Source organism: Saccopteryx leptura, chromosome 2 (genome assembly GCF_036850995.1).
Source record: "Saccopteryx leptura isolate mSacLep1 chromosome 2, mSacLep1_pri_phased_curated, whole genome shotgun sequence".
In the NCBI taxonomy this organism is placed as follows: Eukaryota; Metazoa; Chordata; class Mammalia; order Chiroptera; family Emballonuridae; genus Saccopteryx; species Saccopteryx leptura.
In genome coordinates, this window is record NC_089504.1 from 323867109 (window position 1) to 323881511 (window position 14403).

Here is a 14403-nt window from a genome sequence, read left to right on the forward strand (position 1 = left end):
AATTAAACTCTGACTTAAATCTAAGTATGCCATCTAGGTTGATAATTTATAATTTTCCTTGAACAGTGAAAAATGGGAATAACCAAATCCTTTGTTCCCATCCCTCCTGAAACACAAACATAAAAACACAGAATAAAAGGATAAATTGCTGAGGAATTTTTAATTTTTTTTACTTTAAAAAAGTTTTTCCCATATATATATATATCTTAAAGGAATGTTTTGGGATTGGAGAGGAAACACTTTAAATCACAAAACTTGAGACAGGTACCATATGATTTAATTCATATGTGGAATCTAAAGAACAAAATCAATGAAGAAACAGAAACAAACTCATAGATACAGAGAACAGACTGATGGTTGTCAGAGGGGAGGGAGGTTGGGGGACTAGGTGAAAAAGGTGTAGGGATTATGAAGTACAAATGGTTGTAACCAAACAGTGATGGAAATGCAATGTACAGCATGGGGAATATATTCAATAATATTATCACAACTATGTATGATTTCAGGTGGGACTAGAAATATCAGGGTTGGGGTGTGCATGCTTTGTAAAGGATATGATTATCTAACCACTGTGCTGTACACTTGAAACTAATACAAAATAGTATTGAATGTTAATTGTAATTGAAAAATAAAATTTTTCAAAAATTACAAGATTTTAAAAGTTTGGTTGATAGCCTTTTTTTTTTCTTTTTCTCTCAATACTCATGTCATTGTTTTTCCTTAGGGAAAAAGCCATGTCTGAATATAGCTACAAGTTAAACCTTTGGATAATTAATAAAACCAACAAAAACTTTAATTTTTTTGAAAAATTCTGCAGTCAGTTGTTTTTTGGAGGGAACAAGTACTTTGTTGACTTTTGTATTTCACTTTTGCTATTATAATAGGTGGAAGGCTTTAAACGTGAAATTTTTACCCTAGGGATTATAAGGTTAATTGACACTTAACTACTGGCCCAGAGCCTGATCAGCAGTACTAATTCAAGGAAGCAGTGGAATTGTTTTTCAACATCTCTGAAAACAATTTTTTTTTCAGAGCAGAATTTTGGTTGTAGTGGATTTTAATTTATTTACTTAGATCCCTTTAAAGCCTACAGAGTGCAGATATGCAGGTGGACTTCAAGGGAGTATGTCACTTGATTTTTCTCCAACTTTAAAGTCTCAAATAACATAAGCTGTAGTAGACATCACTGTTCGGGTTTATAACGTCTTTCTTGTTTTTCGCAGAGTAAAGATTTGATACCTTGGGACTGAGTTCAGTTTATACTTTCTAACTGTGGGCCAAATAACCCCAATGTGCCAGGGAATATATTTATAGTAAGCTACACAACTTATTTTCCTATCACATGAAAATTTCTAGATTTGTTGCTTAAAATTATTTTGTAGCAGGGTTTTTCAAGCTTGGCACTAGTGACATTTTGGGCAGGATAATTTTTTTGTTGTGAGTGATGTTTTGTGTATTGTAGGCTGTTTAGATGTCAGTAGCAAACTCTTCTTCCTCCACTAGTTATGACAACGCACAACAAAGAAACCTTGCCAGTGTCTTCTGAACGCCATTGCTTTATAGTAAGATATATTTATACAAGTATGTGTCATGAATTAAAATTAACAATTTGCTTATATTTTTAAATTATTTTTTATAAAGTTGAAAAATGTCCAGTAAAGCTTTTACTAAGAGCATAATTTATACTAAACACAGTGGATGGTTTCTTATGTTAACAAGCCTTGGCTTTCCCCCACTCCCAATCCCTGCTTTAGAGAACCAATGACTTTTCCTTTCAGCTATTTTATCTGGTATTTTTACCTCCATATTTTATCTTTAATAATCAATTTTAGACATTAACTATTTACTTACTATGTGAGATAAGAATTTAGGTTACTTCTTTCCCTTTTATTATCCCATATAGTTATATCAAAAGTTTTTATTAAATTCATAAACAATTACATTATCATGACTAGGAAAATATTGTTCACTGTAGTCAAATGATTTCCTTCCTTTCTTGAATTTCTAAATTTTTTTCTGGCATTAATAATACCCTTCTCTCCTTTTCTTCTTTTTGAAAGATCTTTACATAAATATCCTATCTCCCTTTAATAAATGTTGTTCAATACCTCTCAATATAACTTTCCTATCAGACCTGTCAGATAAAAGGTCAGTTTTTCCCCCCCTCCTGAAGACATCCCCTGTAGAGCTGCCTGATTTCCTACCTCAATTAGAACTAAGTAAGTTGCTGTTTAAGCCCACTTAACTGCCAGCATCCTGAGATTTCCCTTTCCTGCCATCCTATAAGATTTTGATTTGCCTATCTTCTGTGATGAATCCCAGGTTTATTCTCAGAACTTCCTCCTGTTTCTTGTTTACTGTTTCATCATGTAATGCTGCATCCTCCTGCTGTTTCCCTTATGCATCTACTTCCTGAATCTTTTTGGCCTCCTGCTGGCCTAACTGGCTTATTTCTCATCAGGCGTTCTGTGGGTACTTCAGTTTGAACTTTCACCTCTCTGCTTTGTCATTTACCATTTGTCCATGTGCTTTTTATATTCCTATACTGGGATTTGAGGTAACAGATGTCTCTTAGTGTAATTGAAGATGGAGACTGTATTTTGCTTCCTCATTTGTCTTTTAATCCTGGGTTAGTTTTTAAGAGGCAAGGAAGAAAAATGTTTTTTGTTTTTGCCTTCCTGAAACCAGAATTCTTCATTACCTCACAAGATAAAGTATTCTAAAGTGTTATGATCCTCTATCCACTTTTTTTTTGTATTTTTCTGAAGTGAGAAATAGGGTTGCAGAGAGCCAAACTCCCACATAAGCCTGACTGAGATCCACCTGGCAAGCCCACTAGGGGGTAATGCTCTGCCCATCTGGACCTTTGCTCCATTGCAACTGGAGCCATTCTGGCACCTGAGGTGGAGGCCATAGAGCATCCTCAGCACCCAGTCCAACTTTGCTCCAGTTGGAGCCTTGGCTGCAGGAGGGGAAGAGAGAGATAGAGGAAAAGGGAGGGGAGGGGGAAGGGGGAGAAGCAGATGGGCCCTTCTCCTGTGTGCCCTGGCCAGGAATTGAACTCAGGACTTCCACATGCCGGGCTGACACTCTACCGCTGAGCCAACTAGCCAGGGCCCATGACCCTATATCCTTTATTCCCACATTCACACTTGAGAATCTCTGAATCAAGCATTTGTAACAATAATATTGTTAAGTTGGAAAGTTTTTAAAAAATGGTCAAATTTTTTTAAAAAATGGTCAAATGTATTCATGGTTGAAAGATAAATTTGAATGTATAAATAGAAATCTAGATTGCAAAATATAACTTATTTGTTGGGCTGTGGAGGTAATAAACAGAGCTTTGAAGTTTTAAGTATAAGTACTCATGTAATCTTTTTTTTTTTTTTACTTATACACTTTTTCTTGCTCATGTTTGTTTTTAAGTATCACAGTATTTAATCATGTAAATCTGAGTCTGAGCTCCCTTTCCCTGGAATTATCTTCCACTTTCTATGCCAGCCATTGCCTCCAAACTTTTATGCAACCCCCCTCAAGCCCACAATAGTACTGTACCTGCTAGCATCCATAGGTCTCTTCTATGCGAGACCTTGCCGTCCTCTAGGGTTATATAGGAGTAGGTACAGGGCTCTGTCACTTGCTGGATGCAACACTACTCGTCCCCCTTATTGAAGTCTCTTAATATTGGTTCATTCCTTTAAGAGCTTAGGTTTCCATTTACAGCCTCATATTGCTTTGATTATGTAAGATATTTTATTGTGTTGGTTATTGCTGGAAGGATTTATTCATAGTTATTTGGCTCTCAGATGTTGAAGTCTTACGACTTTAACAGAGGAAGCTCTAGATTATAAAATATATGAAGGGAATAATATTTAGACTAATAGAGGACCAATCATACATTCATTCTGTAGATTATACTACTAACATTTTATATAGTACTGCTTCAGATGCAGCTCATGGGTTGCAAAATGGTCCAAAAAATATTATGAAGGACTTATTAAAGAGTGCTAATGTACAATTTCTCAGAAGAATTAAGATCAATAGCAGAAGTTAATTTAGGAAAGGTAGGTTTCAAAACTGAACATTGTTTTCTATGTGTCCTGCCAGAGTACATATTTTCAATGATATTTGATGTAAAAGTAGCCACACCATAAGCCAGAGAAACTTGTAAGTCACGTAAAATAATGTGTCTCTATTTTGAGTAGTAGGTTAAGCACCTTCAGAGAGAGTTGATACAAGGGTTAAAACCCTAATTTGAAGAGAACAATCTAAAGTAGGTGGCCAACACTGGCTAGCTGGTCTGCATTGCCTCTGTCATATATGTTTTCTTCATATATATATATGGAGCAATATATTACAATAGAATCTAAAGCCCGCCCAAACCTACATTGGGTTTTAGAAATATGGGATAAGCCTAACCAGGTGGTGGCACAGTGGATAGGCGTTGGCCTAGGATGCTGAGGACGCAGATTTGAAATCCCAACATTGCTGGCTTGAGCGCGGGCTCATCTGGCTTGAACCTGGGCTCACCAGCTTGAGTGCGACGTCACCAGCTTGAGAGTGGGATCATAGACATGACCCCATGGTCCACTGTCTTGAGCCCAAGGTCACTGGCTTAAGCAAAGTGTCAGTGGCTCAGCCGGAGCCCCGTGGTCAAGGCAACAAAGCAATGAGAAAACAATCAATGAACAACTCAAGTGCCGCAACAAAGAATTGATGCTTCTCATTTCTCCCTCTTCCTGTCTGTCCCTGTCTGTCTCTCTTGCTTGCTAAAAAAAGAAGAAAGAAAGAAAAAGAAATATGGGACAAGTAATGATTCTCTAGCCCACTTAAGTCTAATATCTGATGCTTTACTGTTTTGTGTGTATTGTCATTTATTTCTTCAACCAACTCTATGAGATAAGGTTGGCAGGAATTTCTTTGTTTCATTTACAGAGGAGGAAATGGAGAAACGAAGCTAAATTAGGGGTACTGTGACTTAGCCGAGGTCAAACAACTAATAAGCCTCAAAGCCTGGACTCCAAGCCATGTAATTTTTCCATTATACCTCCTTCCCTTAAAACAGGTTATAGCATGGGGTGGGGGTATCATTTTCTACAGATGATAATTTAAACATTTTCATGTTTATCTAGACAATATTTTAGCATGGATAGCCTAACTAAATTGCCAGAAAGCCTATCATTCTTTTTAAAAAATTAATTTAGCCATTTACAGAATAAGCATATTAAAGTTAAGGTGGGTTTTTTTTTGTTGTTGTTTTTAACAGAAGAGATAGAGAAAGAGAGAAGGACAGATAGGACCTACAGGAAGGAAGAGAGATGAGAGGCATCAATTCTTTGTTGCGGCACCTTAGTTGTTCATTGATTGCTTTCTCATATGTGCCTGGATGGGGGCGGAGGGCGTTCAGCAGAGTGAGGGTACCCCTTGCTCAAACCAGCGACCTTTGGGCTCCAGCCAGCAACATGGGGTCATGTCTGTGATCCTGTGCTCAAGCCAGATGAGTCAAGCTGGTGACCTCAGGGTTTGGAACTGGGTCTTCCACACCCTAGTCCGACACTTTATCCACTGTAACACCGCCTGGTCAGGCTAAAGTTAAGGCTTCTTGCATGTTTTCAAGTTTTAACTGTTTTGTATTTTTTTAATAGAAAAATATTAATTTCTGCTTTTTTCCTGTGTTCCTTTCTTGGCAAATTGTTTTTATGGTTAAAAAAACCCAATCGAATGCTGATTTTGCTTTATTATTATCTACATCATTTTTCTTAGGGTTGTTGAAATGTTACTGAATTACCAATAAACTATTCTGGATAGTAGTTAAATTATTGTAACCAGATGAGGTCAAATATACTGCTCATAAAAATTAGGGGATATTTTATCACTTTATATTCATTTTAAAATATCCCCTAGTTTTTATGAGCAGTACATATGCATGCTGAGTACAAGAGATGCCTATATTAGGGCAATATATTTTGTTCTTTTTCTTGTACTTGAAAATTTTAGGCTATTTTTCAACATTAACAATTTATGACACAAACTTTAATACAGATTTCTCTGCAAAAAATATCCAAAGCAACCTTAAAGCATATGTACAATAAGCTATATTATTATTACTATGTCTTGATTCTTATTTCTTGGTGGATTATTGTGGTCAATTTCTAATATAACAAGGAAAGTCAATAACAATTAAACCCATTTCTAATGTGCTTTAAAAAAAATTCTAAAAGGAGGCTGGCTTCTTAACTCTTGGCAGAAACCCACTTTTCCCCATTAAAAAAAATACACACACACATACACACACACATACACTATATTTGGTTAACTTGGTGTTTCAGAAATCTTGAAAATGTGCCAGATGAAATAAAACCAACTATAGTCCTTTTATCTAACTAAATTATTTCACATACAAGATCTTATGCTGAGTTTAGAACTCTTAACCATTGGAATTTATATTGTGATACCCTGATAAAAGTGTTTACACTGAGGACATGGAGCAGTAAATGCCTCTAATGCACAGCCTCTGTCTTCCAGATTTGGTTTGCTATAAATGTTTATGTTTTAGGTCCTGTATCTTGGCTAAAGATAAAACTGTTCTTCATGAGTGTTTGCTAGACAAATGTGTTTATTTTTCTGAGGCAAATTTTTCTTAATATTTTTAATTACTAAGTTTAGCTGATTATTCTTAGTCTTATTTTGAGGCTTGGACTTTTGTGGTAAACCTTACATACAAGAAAAAATATGTATTCTGTCTAATATTGATTGCTTTTAAGGAGGCATTTATTACTGAAATAATAATACATATTTATATAAATTGGGATATGAGGCGGTAGTAAAGTGAAGAGATGCATTTATAGTTCCAGCTCATGTTTATCAAACCATTTATTCCTTCAGAAGCTACTTATAAAATTTATAAAAGGCTATTCTTGATCAGAGCCATTTAAGACAAATACTGTAGGGTTTAACTAAGTTGAAAAAAATAATCTAGTGTTCAAAATAGTGACTTAAATTTCTTGTTGATACATATAGTTTAATCTTTTTTTGGTATCTACTACTGCTATCAGCAGTATACTACTTATACTGTCTCCAATAAAACTGAGTCATTGGAGGACTCCAGGAACATACTGTTGGGTGTCCAGTATATTATAATGTAATGGTAAAAACAGAATTCAAAATCATGTAACTTCTGCCTGCATGCTGTATGGGCATTTTTACATAATTCTCTACCACTTAGTCTTTAATTATCTATTTTTTCTATTCAGGATTTCATCTCTATCAGGTTAGCTTTGATACAGAAATATTTTCAGTTGTGTAGAGTCTACCAAATAAGGGTGTTTTCCATTTTGTGTGAACTTTGAACTTGTTATGAAAGAAAACGTTTTATGAATTAATGCAACATCTGAACCAATAGGTTGCAAACTCAAATCATTACAGAAGTTAAACAGATTATTTAAATGAGTGAGCTAGTTGAGGGTTAGCACATAGTTCAGATTATTTTAAACTACATTAAGGGCCTTAAAAAACAAACTTTGGACCTACAGTTTGTAACCTCTGAAAAAATAATTTGCCATCTCTCTGCTGTTCACACACTCCTCCAAAATTACATATACACTAATTTATTGGGGCTAGGTGGGCACCAACTGGTTTAAAACTCTTCCAGAGAGTACATTTAAATATAGCTTTCTATTTTGAGAAAGACTTGTAAAATGTATTGAACAGTAATGTTAACTGGTCTAAAAGTTCATTTTTCCAAACCACACGAGCTCAGTTTATGGTGTTTACTTTCTGTCAAACTTAGAAACATTCAGTTAACTTACATAATTTAAAATGTCTGTCTCATTAGGCATTAAAGAAGCATTAGTCAACAGGTATAATATCATTAGACTGTATAGCTAATGTGAATGTGGACATGACCTCCCAAATAGATCAAAGACTAATCTCTCTGACAGTTACAAGATGGCAGAGCTTGCCTTGGGCCTTGTGCTGCTGCACACTGGAAACTTTGGTTGGAAAGCATGCCTGAGGGATGGGAATGAGTTTATAAGGATGAGCAGGTAAAAGTAAAAGATTGTCTTTTGACATTTCAAGTAATCCCTTCTAACCTTTGGTTTACTTAATATTTAGGCTATTTGCTGGCAGGAGAAACTGGCTTTTTCACATATGCTTTATGTCATTTTAAATTGGGCATTGATTTTCATGACTTCTAAGTGTACAATGAAATAGATTCTAGTGTCATTAAAAAGAAAAATACTGGCTTCCTACTTTTCCAGACCCTTAGTTTGCCTTTTCTGATTAAATGTATTCCCCCAACAATAATATTTTAAATTAATTTTTAAAAATCTGTTTCTTAAATAAAAAGTATTTCAAAGTTAACCTTTATATATATTTATGTTCAAAAGTTCTTTTCTCCTCACCTAAATTTATTTCTCTAGGTAAAATATTGGCAATATTTTAAAAGCCATTTGGATTGTAGAGTATTTAAAAATTTGCAAGATGCTATATATGACAAAGTATAAATGCCAGATTAGTGGGTGGAGGATACTGTCAAAGAATATAGACAAATGGCTTAGTTACATTTTGAGAGATGTAAGAAATGTATATTTTTCCCAATTGGATAGAATTTTTAAAGTATTTTTTCTCTGAAGTAATTTAAAAGATTATTTACTATTTACATGACTTTTAAGAAACACAGTCTATAACACTTAAAGGAAAGTTAATTTTATTTATTTTTTTTTATTTATTTTTTATTTATTCATTTTAGACAGGAGAGGGAGAGACAGAGAGAGAGGAGAGACAGAGAGAGAGAAGGGAGGAGGAGCTGGAAGCATCAACTCCCATATGTGCCTTTACCAGGCAAGCCCAGGGTTTCGAACCGGCAACCTCAGCATTTCCAGGTCAACGCTTTATCCACTGCGCCACCACAGGTCAGGCCGGAAAGTTAATTTTATTTATTATCCAGTTATAATGTTTTAATTTAGAAATATGACAGGTTTTGCGTGACCAGGTAGTGGCGCAGTGGATAGAGCGTTGGCCTGGAACACTGAGTACCCAGGTTCAAAACCTTGAGGTCGCTGGATTGAGCCGCGGGGTTGCCAGCTTGAATGTGGAATCATAGACATGACCCTATGGTTACTGGCTTGAGTAAGGGGTCACTAGCTCAGCTGGAGCACCCAGGTCAAGGCACATATGAGAAAGTAATCAATGAACAACTAAGTTGCCGCAACTAGGAGTTGATGCTTTTCATCTCTCCCTGTCACTCCCTTTCTGGCTTAAAAAAAAAAGAAAGAAGGAAAATAGAAAGAAAGAAAAAGAAATATGACAGGTTTTAGTGAGAGGATATAAAATAAAATTTCTACCATACCAATTTGGAAGTTACCGTATTTCCGCATGTATAAGACGTTCCCATGTATAAGATGCACTGTAATTTTGGGGCCCGCAATTTGAAAAAAAAAATGTATTACATAAAGTTATTGAACTCAAGTTTTATTCATCATAAAAGTTATACAACTCATCACTGTCAAAAGTCTCATTCATTAGCTTATCCTCATCTGTGTCTGATGACGAATCACTGTCTTCAACAATGAGTGCAAAAACAAGTGCAAAAAAGCAGAAAATGCAAGTAAAAAAAACTACAACCACTGTATAAGACGCACCCAGTTTTTAGATTAAATTTTTCGAAAAAGGGTACCTCTTATACATGGGGGAATACGGCACTTGTCAGAAGTATACTCATCTGTTTTCTCTCCTAAAACATGTCTTTTGTGTAAAAAGGTTAATAGCATTATAGACTTGACTATTTTTCTTGTAGTTCTACAACTTATTAAAATAAGAGGTTAATTTATCTTCAAAGTCCAATTTTTTTTCAGCAAAATAACTCATAAACTTAATTAGGCTTCTGTTACAAAAAATATACTATTTGGTATACTACATTTGTTCAGTAATACTACATAGGGGATTTTTTTTTTAATTTTTTTTTTTTACTTCTTTAATTTTTAGAGAGGAGAGAGAATGAGAGAGAGAGAGAGAAAGAAGGGGGAGGGAGGAGCAGGAAGCATCAACTCCCATATGTGCCTTGACCAGGCAAGCCCAGGGTTTTGAACCGGCAACCTCAGCATTCCAGGTTGACGCTTTATCCACTGCGCCACCACAGGTCAGGCCACATAAGGGATATTTAAAAGCGACCAACTGAAAGGAGCAATCCCTACTATTTCTCACTGGATTAACTGGGAATTGCTAGGAATTGTCAATTTCTGAGAGTTTACATACTAGCAGTTTGTTATAGGTGAATGAATTGCAGTTATCAAATTTGAGAACCATTTTAAATTTTATTTTAATGTTTTCTTGCTCATCCCATTTTTAAATATGAAAGTAAGCCATAATGGACCTGGCTTGCCTAAGATCACTCAAAGAAGCAATGTAGCATCTTGACTCTAGAGTTTTCCATCATAAGAGAGCAAGCTATGGTGATAGACCTAGATTAAACCCATCTCTATAAGGCCTTACAGACTGGGTGACCTTCAACATGCTACTTACTCTTTTAAATATTGTTTTTCTGATCTGTAAAATTGGATAATAATGTATACCTCTTAAGATTGTTATGAGAATTTAATGAGATAATATATAGTAAGTACAGCAATATGCATGGTTCCCAACTTTTTTAGCTTTGATTTTCTATGTAGCTAACTCATTGCCAATTTCTGTTCTTGTTTGTAAATTATTCCTTTTAACATGGATTAACCCAAAATAATCTTCTTTCTCAAACTTTTTGTGTTCTCTTGGTAGATTACTAGATTGCTTCTCTCAGTGGCTGGAAACTTTGGAGTCATTTTGGAGTTTTCCCTCTTTAATAAGCCCCACATCTACCTTGTCACTTAAGTTCTATAGCTCCATAGTGTGTTACAAACTGGACCTCTTTTCCATTCCTTTTAACTTTCCAGATAAGGCACTCATCACTATTGTGCCGAATTCATAGCATGTCTTCATTTCTCACCTCCTCTTACTTCCATATACTATAGCTAAAGTTGATATTTTAACACTTATATTTACTTGGGGGCCATTTATACTCATACTTATATTTTTATCTGATCTTTATAAGCACTATTTTCTAGGTGAAAAATATGTTTAACTCATCTTTGTATTTCTAGTGCCTTTCACAAATGCCTTGCATACAGCCAAAACTGTAAATATTGAGCTGAATGAGTTTGTTCAAGCTACCAAAAATTTCTTCTTCCTGTCATACCAACTTTTTAAAAGTGTGATATTTCTAATGCTTCTACAGTATTTTTTTATATTTAGGCTCTTTCGTTAAACTTTACTGAAGCATAGTTAACCCTGTGGCTATCTTGAGAGCTGCTTAAAATATCTTTTTTTTATTCAGTTAAGGTATAAAAAATTAAAATCATAACACATAATTTTCTTTCACTCAGAACTTGCATTTAACTTTTTATAGGAAAAAGCTTATTAACTTATATATTTGAATAGGTCAGTCTGAATTATGTGTGCCATACATTCTGACCTTGTATAAAAGTAGTTTACTCTTGGGACTATGTCATTTTAAAGATTTTTGTGAAGACCATATGGAACTAGTTTTTAAGCTCAGTTTTTAGTACCCTTTGGTGTGACATTGCTCTTAATAGAAATGTAGTTTTATGCCCTGTAATTAATTTTTTGAGTCTCTTTAAAAAGGCATATGATTATAATATCAAATTCAATGACTAGATAGCTGAAGTTTAATTTAACACAGTCTCTGTGTGTTAATCTCTAGATAGAAAATGAATATAGTCAATCACTAGGAAAAGTGAGCGATTTTTTTTTTTTTTAATTTAGAGAAGAGATCAGAAAGAGAGAGAAAAAAAGGTAGGGGGGCAGGAAGCATCAACTTGTAGTAGTTGCTTCTTGTATGTGCCTTGACTGAGCAAACCCAGGGTTCAAACTGGTGACCTCAGCATTTCAGGTCAACACTTTATCCACTGTGCCACCACAAGTCAGGCTCAATTTTTTTGAAGCAATTCTTTAATAAGTAGAGCCTTCAAGGCAATAAATAATGTATCAAACGCATTATTATTGTTTTAACTTTGAATTTTAAATTTGATTAGCTCATTACTATCTTTTATTTGTTTTTATATCAGTGTCTTTGTTGTGTATGAAATTATTTTGCTCGCATTGATATTTCATTGCTTTTACTGATTTGTCTTGAGGTTTACTAGCTAATTCTTCTGCCTTCTCCAATCTGCTGTTAAGTGCATCCAATGAATTTTTATTTCAGTTACTGCATTTTTTTTTTTTTTTGTATTTTTCTGAAGTTGGAAACAGGGAGGCAATCAGACAGACTCCCACATGCGCCCGACCTGGATCCACCCGGCATGCCCACCAGGGGGCGATGCTCCGCCCATCTGGGGCGTTGCTCTGCCGCATCCAGAGCCATTCTAGTGCCTGAGGCAGAGGCCATAGAGCCATCCTCAGCGCCCAGCCCAACTTTGCTCCAATGGAGCCTTTGCTGCAGGAGGGGAAGAGAAAGATAGAGAGGAAGGAGAGGGAGAGGGGTGGAGAAGCAGATGGGTGCTTCTCCTGTGTGCCCTGGCCGGGAATCGAACCTGGGACTCCTGCACGCCAGGCCGATGCTCTACCACTGAGCCAACCGGCCAGGGCCCAGTTACTGTATATTTAAGGTGTAGAATTTCCATTTGGTTCTTTTTTATAATTTCCACTTCTCTATTGAGCTCCCCCAAATTTTATTTATTAAACCATATGTTTTTAAGTTATTTAAATATATTTATAACAGCTACTTTAGTCTTTTGTCTGCTTCTTCCAACAGCTAGGCCCTTCCTATTTTGGTTTCTGTTGACTACCTTTTTTTTTTTTTTTTTTTTTTCATTTTTCTGAAGCTGGAAACAGGGAGAGACAGTCAGACAGACTCCCACATGCGCCCGACCGGGATCCACCCGGCACGCCCACCATGGGGCGATGCTCTGCCCATCCTGGGCGTCGCCATGTTGCGACCAGAGCCACTCTAGCGCCTGAGGCAGAGGCCACAGAGCCATCCCCAGCGCCCGGGCCATCTTTGCTCCAATGGAGCCTTGGCTGCGGGAGGGGAAGAGAGAGACAGAGAGGAAAGCGCGGCGGAGGGGTGGAGAAGCAAATGGGCACTTCTCCTGTGTGCCCTGGCCGGGAATCGAACCCGGGTCCTCCGCACGCTAGGCCGACGCTCTACCGCTGAGCCAACCGGCCAGGGCCTGTTGACTACCTTTTTTTTCTTAATTATGGGCCAATTTTTCTAATAATTTTTATTGTATATTGAACATTATAGTGATTCTGTATTCTATTATTCTCTGAAGAATATTGACTTTTATGGGAGTTTTTAGTGGGGAGGTCAATTAGTAGCTGATCATCTTAAACTTATATGGGCATTATTTGACAATTTGTCAGGGGAAAGTTAGGAAAAACTCAAAGTACACAGTCTTTAAACTCTGTCTCCCCTGTGGTACTTGTCAAGGTTTGGTTTAAGTCTTTTGGCAGTCTGGTTTATAACTGACATTGCTTTAACTGTAGTCCTTATTCCTAACATAATATCTGACTGTGTGTGTGTGTGTGTGTGTGTGTGTGTGTGTGTTTAACTTAAATATATATATCTTGGCCAAACTTTCATGTAAAAGCATATATATATATGTTTTTTTTTTAAATAACCCAATATTTATTTCAGAGTAAATGTAATATATTAAATTGATTTATTTGATGATTTATTAGTTTTTTTCTATTTTTCTTCAATATAAAGATGCAATGAATATTTTTATACATATTACTTATCTGTTTTGTGGGGAAAGATAAGCACATCTGGTAAGTATTTGTCAGTTGTACAAATAAAAACTATGCAATTGTTAAATTTATATTTCTTTGTTTACTAGTAAAGTTAAGCATATTTTCATGTGGGTTACGTATCATTTGTTTTTGATGACTTGTGTTCTCACAGACATTACTCACTTTTTCTTTGGTAGGTAGCTCAGATTATCAGCCATCAACTTTCAAATAATACAGTATACAGATGATGTATTTTAAAATTGTACACCTAGAATATATAATTTTATTAACCAGTGTCACCCCAATAAATTCAATTTAAAAAGTAAAAAGAAATATTTTAAATGCAACAGTACTGAAAAACATAATCTCTCTACCCTACTAAAATGATGGTTGAAATGTTAGAAGTTAATATATTTTAAAATGAGCTTTAATTATCGGCTATATTTTTAATATATTTTTAAATTACTAGGTTGAACTAAAACGCCAGTATAATGACCAGCATTCAAAATTGAGAGGTCTTTTACCTGGTCGTCAATGGTATGAAATTCAAGCATACAGGGCCTTAAACCAGGCCCTAGGTAGGTAAGTAGAGTGAAATTTGATGTCATGTTATTGTAA

General features: G+C 35.6%; 1 protein-coding gene across 1 annotated transcript in view; it reads left to right on the plus strand.

Moving 5' to 3' along the window:
• The window catches only part of BRIP1 (BRCA1 interacting helicase 1), a 152574-nt gene that overhangs the window by 118102 nt on the left and 20069 nt on the right, over positions 1-14403 (plus strand). Inside the window, exon 17 of the mRNA XM_066363158.1 lies at positions 14255-14367. Within this exon, the coding sequence (XP_066219255.1) occupies positions 14255-14367 (113 nt within the window). The remainder of the gene's footprint in view (positions 1-14254; positions 14368-14403) is intronic.